Genomic DNA, 17,473 nt, shown 5'->3' with positions numbered 1-17,473 from the left:
AAACAAGTTCTTTGAAGGCTCGTTTGAAATTCGATTGTTATTATCGTTGATATTTGTTGCTAAGTTATAATCGCTTAGAGGTGAATATCACAAATCGTTACTTGTTTCAAAAGATCGGGACAACATAATCGATTCTTGTTCATTATTGAATTGAGGGTGCGATTTCAATATTCGTGCTTGCTTTTCATTCGTACGAGGTTTTGTATCATTTGGTATCAGAGCTTTGGCTCATTGAATTCAAGCAAGTATCTTGTTCTTAATTTTCAGATCTGTCTAAAATTTTGTTCTGTTATCAGATCTGTGGTATCCTTTCGTTTCTTTTGTCAAATCTTTCTATATATAAAATATATATATATATATATATATATAAGAAAAGAAATATATAAATTTCATTCTGTTATCAGATCTGTGTTATTCCTTCGTTTCTGTTTTCAGATCTGTGTAATCCTTTGTTCTGTTTTCAAATCTGTGTTATTCTAGTGTTCTTGGCTTTGTGCAATCCAAGTGAGACAGTTGCGAGTGTCACAAATTGAATCTTGATAGTTTGGTATACAAATATAAAAATTGATCACATCTTTGAGAGAACTATCACATTCGAGTGAAAATATTTGAGTGCGAGTGTTATTTCTTTGGAGTGATTGTGAGAATTTGGGTGAGGAACATCTTTTATTTCTACTAACATTTTCTTGCAGGTACAAAATCTGAAAGTAAAATGGAGAGGAAAGTAGGAGAAAGTTCGAACCAGGGGTTGTCTAAGGTTCAAATGGAGGCGTTATTTGGGCATTTTAGTAGAATGATGAGGGCCGAGTTGGATCCTTTATATGATAGGTTGGATAGGCTTGAAGTTAGCACTAGTGAAAATAAATCTAATCCTAAAGGTTTGGGTACAGTCGAAGAAGAAGAGGATGATTATGAATTAGGAGTAGAAGAGGAGAGTCAAAACAAGAACTGGGGTAGGAGCGGAAGAGGTAGAGGATTTGGTAGGGGAAGAAGAGAAGCCTTACGGGATAGGTACGATGATGGGAACAAGGAAGATAATAACATAGGTAGCATTAAGATGAAAATTCCGTCGTTCCATGGTAAGTCGGATCCAGAGGCTTATTTAGAATGAGAAAAGCGAGTTGAATTTGTGTTTGATTGTCACCATTATTCTGAACTCAAAAAGTTTAGGTTGGTCGTGGTTGAGTTTGTTGATTATGCACTTATTTGGTGGGATCAATTAGTAACCACTAAGAGAAGATGCAATGAGAGGCCTATAGAAACTTGGGCTGAGATGAAGAGCGTAATGAGGAAGAGGTTTGTACCAAATCACTACTATAGAGAAATGTTTAAGAAGTTACAAAATTTGAGACAGGGTGTGAAGAGTGTTGAGGACTACTATAAAGAGTTGGAAGTAGCCATGATTAGAACAAATATAGATGAGGATAGTGAGGCTACTATGGCTCGTTTTCTGTGTGGTTTGAACAGGAAAATTCAAGACCAAGTGAAGCTTAGACATTACTTGGATCTAGATGAAATGGTGCAGATGGCGATAAAAGTGGAGCAACAACTCAAGAGGAGAGGAGTTGGCCGTACCACACAATATGGGATTACATCAAGACCTTGGCGTTCCAACGTTGTTAAACGTGAAGAAAGCAAGGTAGTGGTCAAACCCAAAGTTGACATTAAACAGGAGGCGCCTAAGCAGGGAGTGCAAGGTAAACCTGAAACTCCTATTAATCGTTCTAGAGATATTAAATGTTTTAGGTGTCAAGGAGTTGGTTATATTGCTAGCCAATGTCCCAATAAAAGGGTGATGGTGTTGAATAATTATGGGGAGTATGAATCTCATAGTGAGGGAGATGATGGAGAGGATGAAGATGAGATGCCTGCATTAGAGGATCCTGATGAGGGATATGAGGCAGTTGTGGGCGAAGCATTAGTGACTAGGCGTATAATGAGTACCCAAGTCAAGGAAGAAGAAACTAACCAAAGGGAAAACTTATTCCATACTAGGTGTTTTGTCAATGGCAAGGTTTGCAATCTTATTATAGATGGAAGAAGTTATACCAATATTGCTAGTTTTGAGATGGTTGAAAAATTGAGCTTGCCTACTTTGAAACATCCTCAACCATATAGGCTACAGTGGTTGAATGACTGTGCTGAAGTGAAAGTGAACAAACAAGTCTTGGTTGCGTTTTTGATTGGGAAGTATATTGATGAGGTCTTATGTGATGTGGTGCCAATGCATGCTTGTCATATTTTGTTATGGAGACCTTGGCAATATGAATAAGCAAGTGACACATGATGAGTTTAAAAATAGATATTCTTTTGTACTCAAGAAAGAATCCATTGTTTTACTTCTTTTGTCCCCAAAACAAATCATGGAAGACCAACGACAAAAGAAAAAAAGAGATGAGGCCGAAATAAAGAGTGAAAAGAAAAGTGAGGTGGCCTTAAACAAACAAGAAAAAGATATGGTCAAAAAAAAATAAGTGATAAAAAAAATGATGAGATGAACATAGAGATAAAAAAAGAGGGAAAGGAAAATGAGAGGAAAGAGGTCAAAAAAAAAACATATATGGCCCAAAAGAGTGATATGAAACAATTGTTGCACACACATGATACACTTGTGTTGATTATTTACAAAGAGATTCTCTTTAACACAAGTGATATAGCCGGAAATCTTCCGAGCATTGTTGTTTTCCTTTTGCAGGAGTTTGATGATATATTTCCGGAGGAGCTACCTCAAGGAATACCACCATTGAAGGGGATTGAGCACCAAATTGATTTTGTGCCCGGAAGTGCATTGCCAAATCGTCCAGCTTATAGAAGCAATCCGGATGAGATTAAGAAGCTTCAGTGACAGGTAAGTGAATTGTTAGATAGGGGTTTTGTGCGTGAGTCCATGTCTCTTTGTGCTGTACCTGTTTTATTAGTTCCTAAGAAAGATGGATCATGGCGAATGTGTGTAGATTGTAGGGCAATCAATAATATAACCATCAAGTATAGGCATCCCATATCTAGACTAGATGATATGTTAGATGAGTTGCATGGTGCATGTATTTTTAGTAAGATTGATTTAAAAAGTGGTTATCACCAAATTAGAATGAGGGAAGGTGATGAGTGGAAAACGACATTTAAAACCAAATATGGATTATATGAGTGGATGGTCATGCCTTTTGGCTTAACTAATGCTCCTAGTACCTTTATGAGGTTGATGAATCATGTTTTGCGTGCTTGTTGTGGTTTATTTTGATGATATTCTTGTGTATAGCAAAAATTTAGAAGAGCATGTTGAGCATTTGAGATTTGTACTGATCACACTTAGGGATGAACATTTATATGCTAATCTTAAGAAATATGATTTTTGTACAAGCAAAATTGTCTTTCTTGGTTTTGTGGTAAGTTCACAAGGGATACAAGTGGATGAGGACAAGATAAGTGCTATTCGAGATTGGCCAACGCCTGCTGATGTTAGTCAAGTTCGAAGCTTTCATGGTCTAGCAAGCTTCTATAGGAGGTTTGTAAAAAATTTTAGCACACTGGCGGCACCGATGACGGCGGTGATTAAGAAAAACGTTCCATTTCATTGGGGCGAGGAACAAGAGAAGTCTTTTAATATTATTAAACAAAAATTAATTAATGCGCTTTTACTTGTTTTACCTGATTTTTCTAATACTTTTGAAATTGAATGTGATGCCTCAGATGTAGGTATTGGAGGAGTTTTGATGCAAGGAGGACGACCAGTGGCGTACTTTAGTGAGAAACTCAATGGAGCAGCGCTGAACTATCCAACGTATGACAAGGAGTTGTACGCGCTTGTGAGGACTTTGGAGATATGGCAACACTACTTGAGACCTAAGGAATTTGTGATCCATACGGATCATGAGTCTCTAAAGTACCTTATGGGACAACAGAAACTGAACAAGCGGCATGCTAAGTGGGTGACATTCATAGGAACATTTCCCTACATAATCAAGTACAAACAAGGTAAGGATAATGTAGTGGCCGACGTACTATCACGGAGGTACGTACTAATCTCTACCTTGGATTCAAAAATCTTGGGATTTGAACATGTGAAAGAATTGTATGCGATGGATGAGGATTTTAAGGAAGTATTTGAAACATGTATGCATGGTCCACATGATAAATTTTATTTGCATAATGGGTATTTATTTAGAGAAGATAGATTGTGCATTTCTAAGTTATCAATTCGTGAATTACTTGTGAAGGAGACACATGGTGGTGGTTTGATGGGGCACTTTGGTGTGGCTAAAACTTTGAGTTGTTTGCATGAGCATTTTTATTGGCCACATATGAAACGTGATGTTGAACGTGTTTGTGAAAAATGCATTATTTGTAGACAAGCTAAGTCTAGAACACAACCACATGGATTGTATACACCACTTCATGTTCCTAGTGAACATTGGATTGATATTTCTATGGATTTTGTTTTAGGTTTGCCAAGGACTAAGAAGAGGAGGGATTCAATATTTGTTGTTGTTGATAGATTCTCTAAGATGACATATTTTATTGCTTGTCATAAAACCGATGATGCATCAAATATTGCGGATTTGTTCTTCAAGGAAGTCGTTAGGTTACATGGCATGCCTAGGACTATTGTATCTGACCGTGATGTTAAATTTTTGAGTTACTTTTGGAAAATTTTGTGGGCTAAACTTGGCACAAAACTGTTGTTTTCTACTACATGTCATCCTCAAACGGATGGACAAACTGAAGTTGTTAATAGAACTCTAGGGACACTTTTGCGTGCTATACTCAAAAAGAACTTGAAAAATTGGGAAGAATTTTTGTCATTTGTTGAGTTTGCTTATAACCGTAGCGTGCATTATACTACGAATTATTCACCATTTGAGATTGTTTATGGTTTTAATCATTTAACTCTTTTGGATTTGATGTCTTTGCCTGTGAGTGAAAGGTTGAACATGGATGGCAAGAAGAAATCTGAATTCGTTAGAAGTTTGCATGAGAAGGTCAAGAATAACATCGAGAAGAAGAATTTACAATATACGAAGCAAGCCAACAAGGGGAGGAAAAAGATGGTTTTTGAAAAGGGAGATTGAGTGTGGTTGCACTTAAGAAAGGAAAGATTTCCAAAAAAGCGACGTTCGAAACTCTTACCTAGGGGTGACGGACCATTTCAAGTGCTTGAAAAGATCAACGACAATGCCTACAAATTAGACCTACCAGGTGAGTACAATGTCAGTTCTACTTTTAATGTAAGTGATCTTTCGTTGTTTGATGTAGGAGATGATCAAGATTTGAGGACAAATCATTTTCAAGAAGGGGAGAATGATGCAAACGTGGTTGATCAAGCACCAAAGAAAGCATGGGAGTCGTTGGAGTTGCCCGAAGGACCTATAACGAGAGGATGTAGCAAGAAGTTTAAAGAAGTACTTCAAGGGCTCATGATGAACTACCAAGGAGGATCTACAAATTGGGTTACTAAATTAGAGGAGGTTGGGAATCATGAGAATAATATTGGAGGTCTTTGGAATGTTATTCAAGTGCAATTGCCGAAGGTCCAGCGCACCCGCGCTAAAACAGGGACCGCACCCGCGGTCCATGATAATCGAATTTAAAAAAAATTCCCGAAGCTGCACCGCACCCGCGGTCGTATCATCAGCGCACCCGCGGTGTAAGGACCGTGTATCGTATTATCGTAAATCCTATATGATTATCGATAATTCATGAATTTGATATGTGATTATACATTTGATGTATATCCTGACAATGGAATTGAGAAATGAATATTGAATATGAATTGACGTTGTAAAAGCTCGAGTGGAGAGGCCGGACGCCAATTTAGTACAAACATAAACATTTGTACAGAACATGTGGCGCCCGGGCGGTAGAAAATGACCGCCCGAGCGCCAGGAGATATGAGGTGTGTGTTCGGGCAGAAAGTTCTGCGCCCGAGCGGTAACTTTTGACCGCCCGAGCGCAGCACAAATATGACTCGGGGGCAGAATGTCTCGCGCTCGGGCGCGAGAATTCTACCGCCCGAGCGCGAGAGAGATGAGGATAAGAATGAGAATTTTGTTCTTTCTTTCTTCATTTCTTATACGATAACTTCGAGGGAATTCGAGAGATTTCGAAATTCTTTCTTCCAAATCGACTTCGAAACGATGTCCAAACGCGAAACAAATTATATATTTGTAATCGTCGCATCGAGGGCTTCTGACTGAGGTAATTTTCTTCTAGTTCCAGCAGCTCTAAAGATCAAAGTGCTGGAATAGCATGTATTTGAAGTTGATTTTCTGATATGTAGTAGAATAACCAACAAGAAACTTGTATTCGAAGTCGGAATTGAATTATGATATGAATTTGATTTGATATGAATTTTTGAAGTTTCAAATGATATTTGAAACTAATATTAATGATTTTGGAGTATGTTATTGATTGGAATGAGTATGTTATTGATGTAGATAAAGTGTAATATCAATATCTTCAGGCTACATCAACTGGAAACGAAGAATTGAGGTATGTTGCGGTCGGTTAACATACGACAGGTATCTGTATCATATGATATATGTCGGATTGATTTGATTGATTAAAATGAGATTATGTGTCTATATGCCTTATTTGTTATTGATGTGGCATACATGACATTGAGATTGAGATATCGATGTATAAAATAAATGTTTTGTTAACACACATCATTTTATGCATACATCGATACATGACATGCACGTTGAGCTATGATCCTTGGATACCCTGATATGATTTGATTGGATTTCGGGGTTTGTGAACACAATCGCTATGCCGGTATTATATGACCCGTAAAGCATAGACAATTGTGACCCCATATGATTGGATATGAGATTTGGGATTTGATAGCGCTTTGCCGACGCTATCATACGAGTATCCCATATTGGCCGGTGTGCCAGCTCGAGCATTGATTTGATAGCGATTCGATTGATTGTGACATGTGCTCAGTGGATGGGCATTTGACCCGATACCTCCACGACATACATGCATTGCATACCATATATCATTGTTTAGATACTTGTGGTATATATGATTGGTTGTTCCATAGGGAGCTTTGCTCATCCCCAAGGGGGGCTGTTGTTGTCTTTGTGTGTGGACAATGGCAGGTACTTCAGGATATCGGGAGACCGGAGAGGGTATTTCTGGAGGGAGCCACAGCTTGGGCTGAGGTTTTATGTTTATGTCTTGTTCCCAGTATATATGTATATGTATCTATATACCGGGGCATGTCCCGAGGATATGAGTTGTTTCTATGTGATTGGTTTTTGATTTCGTGTGGGCATGTTTATGACGTGAGATGAAATACTATTTTTAGTATTCAAATGAAATGATTTGGGCTCATTGTAAAGAAATTTTAAACTCGTTTTCCGCTGTAATTAGTTAACCCTAATCAGATTGCATTGTAATAACGATTAGGAGCTAAGGGCCTCACACGCGATCTTCACTTTCGTGTCAAATTTGCTAATCCCGAAGCTTCACCGCACCCGCGGTCGTATCAGCAGCGCACCCGCGGTCTTCACTTCCGTGTCAAATTTGCTAGTTATCTTAATTAAGCCTTTTTACACTACTTTTTCATGCTTTATTGATTATATATGCATTGTATCAGACCATGAACGAAAGAATTTCAGACTTTAAATATATTATTGGAGATTTCTCTCAATATTCAAGGCATTTTGCTTTGATCTTCAACACAAATCAAACTTATCAAAGATTGTATCTTTGTGGCGTTTGTCGATTGTTTTCGCACGGATTGTCAAAACAAGTTCTTTAAATGTTCGTTTGAAATTCGATTGTCATTATCGTTGATATTTGTTGCTAAGTTATAATCGCTTAGAGATGAATATCACAAATCGTTACTTGTTTCAAAAGATCGGGACAACATAATCGATTCTTGTTCATTATTGAATTGAGGGTGCGATTTCAATATTCGTGCTTGTTTTTCATTCGTACGAGGTTTCGTATCACCTATGATCTTAGGGATTAATGATTCGAAATAACCGTTTTCTTGACTAAATATAATATACAAGAGCATGTCTCTTGTAAAATGATATAACGAATTTTTATATTTGAGACGAGTCAATCTTATCGATATTCACAATAAAAAATAATACTCTTAACATACAAAGTAATATTTTTTCATGGAAGACTCAATGTAATACTATCCGTAAAATCCTCGCTCACACACAAGTTTTTGCAAATATTAAAAATGTCCAACCTTAGAGGTTTACCTGCTTAAAGAGAAATCGACTTCACCCTTTTCCGCGTCGAAAACTGGCACCTCGCTGTGTGCTTTCCATGTTTTCTTACCTGCACACACACCACACCTACATTTAACATATACAGTTACGGCAGGTAGATACTTGGCTAGATTCATTCCAAGCTACTGCACATTCGGAGATCTGGTTCGTAATTATCGGAATTCAGCTCTCGGGAGTTTTTTCTGGGGTTTTATGCACGATTTGTACCTGAAATCTGTGTAGTTTATGTTGATGACCGTGTATCCGAGTAAGAATCGATTAAATTATACCCCGCGAATAATGGGTTCGTGTCAGATGAATTGTTGTTTGGTTTTTGTTCTATGTTTGTCTCTTTTCACTGCCCTCTCAGCCTCCACTTTCATTTCAGGTTTGTGAGTTTCTGTTCATCAATGCAATTTTTTAATGGATTTTCTTTTTTAAGTGCTAATGGTCTGTTTGTATTTGTTAACTTGATGCAGATGGTATATTTGGATCTCAAATTTTAAGTGAGAGGAGGCTTCTTCAGGCAAAGAAACGTACGATTCTTATATTTTCTTGACCTTTTTCGCCTTCTCACTTGCCAAATCTATTACAGGTTGAGATTATTTGGTACAAATGAAAATCTTGAAATATGATGCTTTACTTTTCTTCTTTTTTTAAAAAAAATCCCATGATATATCCGCTGGTAAAGATCTTAGTACTTCAACCGCTAAATGATTGAACTTGATTTAGAAAAATGGAAGTACAATGGGCATTGGCCTTGTACTATAAAAATTTCAAGTTGTTTTCAACTTTTACTTTCAGCTGGAGGAGCTTGGGCGATGCAGTAGTAAATGGGCCTTGGTATTGGATTATTGATAGTTTGTTAATAAATTTCATGATTTATATTGATACTTTCTTGAAATAGCGGTGTCTTGTCTTTGGAGACGAATTACCAATAACCATAAGCAGCGTAGCAAGGCAATGTCTTGTGGTCTTAAGGAAAAAAGTTTAAACTTTTGGCTCGACCAAAAAAATGAAGCTGTCGCTCTTCCCACATTACAATAGCCATTTTTCTTGCTTCCAAAACCCAGTAATTTCCAACAGTTTTTGGGAATTAGGCTGAGTGTGGCCCTCTTCTTCATTTGTTTTCTAATTAAAGGAAACACTTCCCTTTATGGTAGTTCATCTTGAGACTGAAGAATTTTGGTGCTACTGAGATTTGGTAATGGCTCTGAGTACTGGTAGATGGTTTCGTTCAAGTACTGCAAGATACTTTTGTCAAGTGATTCTCATCAATCCTGTTAATTTCAGCATATTGCTAGGTATATGAACTGATAGACCAACACGATCACTGTAGTCTGTATTACAATCCAAATTTACAAACTGTGGTTTGATTTTATCTTAAAGATTAATGAGATCAGAAAAGCTCAATATATCAAAATTTGAGCTGATTGGTTAGTTTATATTTGGTTTCCTCAGCTTGCCCCGACAACTTTGAGTTCCAGAACTACACCATCATCACCAGCAAGTGCAAGGGACCCCAATACCCGCCCAACCTATGCTGTCCGGCATTTAAAGACTTTTCCTGTCCATTTGCCGATCACTTGAATGACCTATCAAATGATTGTGCTTCTACCATGTTCAGCTATATTAATCTTTATGGAAAGTACCCACCAGGTCTATTTGCCAGCGAGTGCCGAGAAGGGAAGCTGGGCCTAGAATGCCCTGCAGTATCACCGTCAGCTTCACTGTCCGATAAATTTGCTAATGCAAATGGCAGTTGTAGAATATCTGAACTTTTTCCAATGCTGTTTCTTCTAGCTGCTTTCCTTGTGTTGTCAATGCAGCTCATTTAAAGAGTTTCCACGTGTACTTAGTTCTCTCGTAACTTCATTCGATATTTCTCTTTGTAACGATTTCTCTTATGCCTTCCATGTATCGTTGCCTCCAGTATTCATTTTAGCCGAGAGATCTCATTCCTCAAATCCGATGATTGTTCATTGTTCTATAAGAAATTATGGGAAGAATTCGATTTTTCGTGATGTACAAGTGCAGTTGGCTCCGATGATTCGTCTCATGAAGTTGCGATGTGATTTAGGATTGTTTGGTCCTTGTTTCTATTTATGATATTGATGCGTAAATTGATTGTCGGGAAAAAAGATATGATCAAGAGTGGCTTTAAGATTGCAGGAGCCCAAGTTCATGGATCATTCATCCTTGATGTTTTTTACGTGGATTTGTTTTAAGATATACATACATGCATACAATATTAATTCTTACTATGTTGAAAGCATATTTGAATACTTTTAACTTGTAATCGTATTTATTAAAAATATTATTAATATAAAATTAGAAAATAATTTTGATGATTTATTATTTTTAAATATTATTTATTATGAAATTACTAATTTTTTTTAAAAATATAATTTTTAGCAAGTATAATCCAAATTGGACTCAGGCGGGTTTCTAGAACGGGTCTAAAGTGAGCGGAACGGGTGGTCAAACTCTCCCCCCACCCGTTATGTTGCCATCCCAATTTTCCGGTCTTATAAATAATTTTATGTAGTGAAATTAAAAAATAAAATAAAATAAAACTTATCCTTTAATTCAAAAAGGAAAATAAATCTCGCAAAAAGGAGACCCGTTGTCTGGGATCGGGAGATTGAACCCGACGTGAATCGAACACGCAACCTTCTGATCTGGAGTCAGACGCGCTACCATTGCGCCACGGATCCCAAGGTGACATTTCTGTGTCGAATAATTATAAAACTAGTAATTCAAAATCCTGAATTCACGTCAATGATCCATTCACAACCAATAACATAGAGCCAACTCACCATCCAAAATCTCACTTCCTCCTCACAAAATCCAATTCTTTCTTCCACAAATCTCTTCCCAACATATAAGCCTCATCTTATCTTCCTCACATCCAATTCCCATTTTTCAACCAAATTTCGAGAGAGGCTTCAATATCTTCTCCAAGCATGGCCTCCACTCTCTTCTCCACTCCAACTTTCCAAGGTCTCAGAACCCTCAACAAGCCGACAGACTTCAAGCCCACCTGCGCCTCTTTCCTCTGCCGCCCTCTCACCACCAAGAAACGTTGCAGTAGCCTCGCCGTCAAGGCTGAGCTCAACCCGTCTATAGTAATCAGCCTGAGCACCGGCCTCTCTCTCTTCCTAGGCAGGTTCGTGTTCTTCTCCTTCCAGAGGGAAAACGTGGCCAAACAGGTACCGGAGCAGAACGGGGCCTCCCACTTCGAGGCTGGCGATGAACGCGCCAAGGAATACGTCAGCCTTCTCAAATCCAACGACCCCGTCGGATTCAACATTGTCGATGTTCTTGCCTGGGGTTCTCTTGGACACATTGTTGCATACTACATTCTTGCCACTTCTTCCAATGGATATGATCCCAGTTTCTTCTAGGGAAAGGGTCTTTTGTGCATTAGTGTATATCTGGCAATCTATTTCAATTATTATTTTTTTGGTTGGAACTTTTGTTCTTAATTTGTGTAGTTTTACTTGAATTTTGTGTTTGAATTTCATCTGATTCTTGTAATTTAGTTGTGCAATATATAACACAAACTTCTCCTCCTTATCTGTACTGGAATGGAATCTACTATAGAATCTTTGTTCTGTAGTCTTATAGCTCAAATTAAATGATTTGCAGAATATGTTAAAAATTTACAGTTCTTTTCAACAAAGTAGAAATAAAGATTAAACAGCTTCTCTAAACTCGTCTTTGTGAAAATGAGTGTTTCAGTGAGCCAATATATTTATGTTTGCATGTCAATCTTTTGGTAAACATCAAGAGTATGTCTTTTGTGACGCAATGTTACGAATCTTTATATGTAATTCTATTGATATTCACAATAAAAAGTAATATTTTTTCATTGACGACTAAATAAGAGATATGTTTCATAAAATACGATCCGTGAGATCTTTTCAAGTTTTTGTCAAAGATTAATCATGGTATTGAAGAAATATACTCGGCGTTTTTAAAAAATTAGATCATATTTATTATATCTAAAAATCAAATCGAGCTTGATATTTTTCAAAGTTTGGTATATTTTTTATGTTTTTAATTTATAATTTAATGGTTTGAAATACAGTTCTTATGTAATTGCAATTTTGTTTCATTAATGTTACCATAGTTTTAACTTTTAACCATGATTAAGATTTAACATACTGCGACATTTCTTAATGTAACCCTCCACCTTAAATTCCCACTTATTTAAAAAATGTCAATATATTATATCATTAGAAAAAAAAATATATAATATAATAAATAAAATGTACCAAAATTGTATATGTAATAATCATATTAACTATACTATATAAATCAATTAATTTGAATTTCAAGGGCAGAATGTCAAATAAAAGTCACTCAAAGGGCACCTCCTCTAATTTTTGTTCCTCGCCTTCATTTCTTACTGGTGGTAGCAAACGAAGTGAGCTAGTTTGAGAATTTTTTTAGTCGATTTGAAAAATATTTGATTCATATTTAAGTTTTTAAATCGAACATATTAGATTTTTTTCCCGAGCTGGATCTCAATTCAAATTATTTTATTTGATAATTCGCATGTCGCTCGTGAATTTTAATATTTTATCAATATAATATAATTATATATTAAAGTAAATAAATTTGGAGTAATTCAAACAAACTGTGAATTTGTTCAAAATTTTTTAGCCATACTTGAACTCGAATTTTTATTCGAACCAAATTAAACTTAACAAATTTAAATTTTTTGAGTTTCGAATCTAGTTCGAACTAAAATCACGGATTGCATTTCAGCTTTAACTTTTTTTATTATATTCTATCCAGTTCGTCTATAGCCTACCTATATATGTATCTACTTTTGACAATTTCAAGGATGAAAAAAATTCTATTTATTATAGTGAAATTCTTGGGGAAATCCAATAATAACTCTTTAAAACTCTTGTTGGGAGAGGATTGATTTCAGTTTGATGCATAATTTTTACCTCTCATGCTAAAATGCCAAACAACCCGCCTCGTACAAATTACACTTCTTACCCCAAACCGGAAGCAGAGTATCAAGAAATCCTTCAAAACCCAGATTTTTTCTTGCAAAAGCTCAAGGCTTTTCACGTTTTTTATGGTACCAAATTCAGGTAACTGGCTTCCAGTTATGATATCTTCGATTAAGTGCTCATTTTGTTGTTGGGGTGTGTTTTCTTCACACATCTTTTTGTTGGTTTACCGATTCATAAATTGAAGTTCTTGAATGCTCTGGGCATGAGAAGACTGATGGTTTTAGTTGAATTAAAGCTTGATTTTTGGGGGGAAAATTATGCTTAATTCGTTTGAGAAGGACAAGCTCGTCTTGGATTCTGGCCTCTGGTTGTTGTTTCATTTGCAAATCCATCTTGTTCGGACGCTGCTAGAATTGCTGGATATATTGGTTTGATCGTATTTCAATGACGACGGTTCTCGTTGATTGAGTTTGAAGCTTGCAAGTTTTATTTGTTTTCAATTTTCGATTGTCATTTTTGGGAAGTTTATATTAATGCGCACATGGCCAGACTGACAACGCAGATTTTATGGTCACGGTAAATATTTCAGCTGGTATTAAAGGGCACTGTATTTCTTGGTAAAAAAATGTAGTTGAATGTATCAGAAATTGTAATTTTTTGTACACTGATTTTGCTTAAAATTTGTCATTGGTCGGGAAAATTGTATGCATCTGAACTTTTTACCTCGTTGGTCAAATGTGGCCCTTTCTCACTGTAAATTGCTTGAAGGCTGATTCATAAGTTATTTTCTTCAGATGATTTAGCTGTGTAGAAGTTCTGAATTGCCAGTTGTTTTGTTTATATCAACTATGCTACGATTCATCTCTAGCATTTATGTCGAAGCTCTTGGACCTTGTCATTTTTCCTTGAGGACTCGGTTGTCATACCTCTTTTCGAAGATCTAGTGATTTGGAACTGAGTATTACAATATTACCGTAGTTGGTCCTTATTATTAGTTATGATATTATCATACTTTACCTATGAAAACACTAAAGCTGCTAGTTCTTGAACAAAATATCTGAATAGATAATTTAATCAAGATATGTTTTTGATACCACATTCTTCATTTTCAGTTTGTATCTTTTGGATAAGGCAAGTCAAAATGGAGGAATAACAAACAGCCTACAGCAGTTGAATAGACTTTAGGTTTGTTGCATTGGTAGTTGGTCATGAAATGATAGTGCGAATGATGTCGAGTCATGTTGTTGTACTTATTTTATTTGTTTGTGCCTTAACCCCCTCTTTTCCTGATGAGTGATTCACTCCACCGCCGCCGAATTGCTGTGATATGAACTTTGAGAAAATTTTTGACATAACATGAAACTTGTCAGTATATATATACACACACGCATATATTCTTTTGCTGTTAGGGTCCCTACAATAGGAGGAAATCGTTTAGATTTACATCAGCTTTTCGTGGAGGTAACCTCCCGAGGTGGCATTGAAAAGGTATGCTTTCTTCTCTTTTTTGCAATTAATGTTTACTGCCATGTACTTCAGCCTTCACTTTGCCAGTAACTAGTTTGAAGTGTGAATTATATGTGGTTATAACTAAAAATGAGTGTCATGTGTACATAAATATTATTGATAGTTTTTCTCAATAATGAACAAAAACTTTTATTTCATTTTTTCTACATAGATGATTTTTGAAATGCGAAACAGTAATGAAACATAAGATAGTGCAAGGTGAAAAATAAAATATGATTTGTCGAAGATGGATATCAGAGTCTGTTTATGATTTACAGTTCATTTTTTCCAGTGTCAACGCGAAGATATCTAATTAGGTATAAACTTTATCTTCTTGTATGCATATTCATCTCAAAACTGTCAAAATGGAAAGGTAGCACCTTTCACTAGATCTGATCGAATGACTCATACTGTTCCATGGACCATGATAGTTCTCATTGATGTTTCTCTCTTCATTTTCTTGTGAATTTTTATGTCTAATGGCTAAAATGCTATAGGTGTTGAGAGATCGTAGATGGAAGGAAATTACTGGAGCCTTCAAGTTCCCATCGTCCATTACTAGTGCGTCGTTTGTGTTGAGAAAATATTATCTGTCGCTGCTGTATCATTTTGAGCAGGTTTATTACTTCCGAAAAGAAGAACCATCCATCACAGAATCTGGTAGCCTAACCACCCGACTTTGATTTATGTACACATGTAATTTAAGTTTTCACCTGGTGGGGAACAACTGATTTTTCTTTCTTTCTTTTAACTACTCAAGTGAGTACAAATGGAAGTGGATCACCATTGCCATGTGGTGTTGATGATGCTGCATATGATCAATTTTCGGGTGAGGGTGCTGCTATAACTTTATGTATGGCTTTTGTTTCATTGTTTTTGTGGTCACAAAGTATTTTACTGTCTTTTTTATATGTTCCTCAACATGTTTGTGTGTGTTACTGTTGAAATTTGAAATATTAGAAATATTACGAAGGCACACAAAATGTTTGGTACTTGCATCCATGACATAATGTCTCGCGAGCTAAAAATCTATTAGTATCTTTGTTTAGATGCCATTGTCAGTTTTTTATATTGGTCAAAAGACTTTTAGATAAATATGGTAGGAAATCTGTCGTAGAACTTGCAATCAAAATCTTATCAAAGAATCATCGGGATATAAATACTGTCAAATAAGATTCTAGAAAATATCTTTTTGATCTCTGACAATTATCTAACATTTGAGCTTAATATAATATGCAGAAAGTCCTGAACTGGAGGATGGCATGTTGGTCAATGGAACTATCGATGGTAAATTTGATGACGGATATTTAGTTTCAGTTCATTTGGGATCTGAGGAGTTGAAAGGTGTCATTTACCACACCCCTGTGGCACCTACCAAGTCCCTGAGCGTTAGCTCTTCTGTTCTTTCCCCGGCTTACCATTCACGGAAAAAGCATAATCACCAAGTAAGGGCCCCAGGTCAACCTAAGCGAAATAGAAGTGGCTATACTTTCTTTTTCGAGGAGCAGTATCATCGTCTTCAACCACTGTACCAAGGACGAGAAAGAGGCATCAGTAAAAAAATTGGTCAGTCATGGAGCAGACTTTCTGAGACTGAAAAACAGGTATAGTAAGTATTTTAGGATGTAGGAAAGTTATATTGTCTATCCCTAATCTAAATGGTCTCATTTAGTTGCTTATCTAGATCCAAATTAGGTATAACTTGTTTGAAATGGTTCCACGTTGACTGAAAAGTAGAGGGACCTTGTGGTTCTAGCATATCAGACCCTTGCACATTTCGGATACGAACTTACCAAATACCACATTCGCTGTATGAGGAAAGTGTGCGACTTGAGCATTTTTGTCCAGTTTGCTAAGAAATCAAGAATCTATCTTGGTTCTTATAGTTATGCCTTTCATTTGCCAGTTGCACTCTGTAATTGTTTTGGGCTACAAATGAATTTATATATTTTCATCTTAAAAATGTTTTTTTTTTGGGGATCATCGTTTCGTTTGTGGGTAAATTAAATCAAATGAATATTAAAAAAGCATGATTATTGCAGTGTTCAAGTAAAATGTATAGTATGCTGTCCGAACTCAACTTTATGAAGAGGACAGAAAGAAAAACTCTATTTTCAACTCAGACTCTGTTATTGATGTTGTACAGGTATATCAGGACATGGGGCTGAGAGACAAGGAAAGATACCAAGCTGAAATGTTGGACTACAAATCATCCCACCATCTTCAACTTCCTCAATAGGCCTACTTTTGTTTCTTGAGATGTTATTGAAAGATATCACTTTTTCCCACCATCTTCAACAACAGGATAACTGAATATTTTAGCCTTAATGACTTATTTAATTAGAACTTTGGGTAAACATAGCCTATCCAAGCTAGTGAAAACAGTTCCGTAATCTTTAACGGATCGTGATTAAGCTGTCAAAATTTACCAATGGAACTACTAAAAAGAAATAAAAGTTGGATTCTCAAGTCTTTGTGGAGTGATCGCCATTATTCAATCATATCTCAGATTACACCTGCCGTTTTCAGTTGTTGAAAGAAAGAGTGAGATTAACGAGGAGACGGTTGAAAAAAAGAGAAGAAAGATTAACAAAAATTAACCAGAAATTTCCACATCCACTCAAGAACTTGGCTCTTGCTATTCAGTTTCTTCATTTCTTGACCAGGGTTTCGCAAAAATGATGTTCTTTTCATTTTATGAACTCCAAAGATCGCATGAATGAGCATTGTTTAAGCAAGATCTTATCCGCTCCCATTTGC

General features: G+C 36.3%; 3 protein-coding genes and 1 non-coding gene across 5 annotated transcripts; 3 read left to right on the top strand and 1 right to left on the bottom strand.

Moving 5' to 3' along the window:
* The first annotated feature begins 8,201 nt into the window (after window positions 1-8,201).
* Window positions 8,202-10,274, top strand: LOC142542728 (GPI-anchored protein LLG1-like). Its single transcript, XM_075649524.1, has 3 exons — window positions 8,202-8,619; window positions 8,711-8,767; window positions 9,693-10,274. The coding sequence occupies exons 1-3, from the start codon at window positions 8,478-8,480 to the stop codon at window positions 10,067-10,069; spliced, it is 576 nt and encodes a 191-aa protein (XP_075505639.1). The 5' UTR covers window positions 8,202-8,477; the 3' UTR covers window positions 10,070-10,274.
* Window positions 10,275-10,876: 602 nt separating this feature from the next.
* On the bottom strand, window positions 10,877-10,948 carry TRNAW-CCA (transfer RNA tryptophan (anticodon CCA)). The gene has a single exon. It is a non-coding gene; the product is annotated as a tRNA-Trp (tRNA).
* Window positions 10,949-11,126: 178 nt separating this feature from the next.
* On the top strand, window positions 11,127-11,810 carry LOC142542727 (photosystem I reaction center subunit V, chloroplastic-like). The gene has a single exon (XM_075649523.1). The coding sequence runs from the start codon at window positions 11,198-11,200 to the stop codon at window positions 11,636-11,638; it is 441 nt and encodes a 146-aa protein (XP_075505638.1). The 5' UTR covers window positions 11,127-11,197; the 3' UTR covers window positions 11,639-11,810.
* Window positions 11,811-13,087: 1,277 nt separating this feature from the next.
* On the top strand, window positions 13,088-17,182 carry LOC142542726 (high mobility group B protein 10-like). 2 transcript variants are annotated; one of them, XM_075649521.1, is made up of 6 exons: window positions 13,088-13,345; window positions 14,617-14,695; window positions 15,211-15,373; window positions 15,474-15,542; window positions 15,953-16,317; window positions 16,860-17,182. In XM_075649521.1, exons 1-6 carry the CDS (start codon window positions 13,209-13,211, stop codon window positions 16,950-16,952), a joined length of 906 nt encoding a protein of 301 aa, XP_075505636.1. In that variant the 5' UTR covers window positions 13,088-13,208; the 3' UTR covers window positions 16,953-17,182. The 2 variants fall into 2 exon arrangements, with proteins under 2 accessions (XP_075505636.1, XP_075505637.1); XM_075649522.1 differs by having other exon boundaries at window positions 13,206-13,345; window positions 14,320-14,695.
* The last annotated feature ends 291 nt before the right edge of the window (window positions 17,183-17,473 follow it).

The sequence above is a fragment of the Primulina tabacum genome, chromosome 4 (assembly GCF_025594145.1).
Source record: "Primulina tabacum isolate GXHZ01 chromosome 4, ASM2559414v2, whole genome shotgun sequence".
NCBI lineage: Eukaryota > Viridiplantae > Streptophyta > Magnoliopsida > Lamiales > Gesneriaceae > Primulina > Primulina tabacum.
This window is presented reverse-complemented; position numbering and strand designations above follow the sequence as displayed.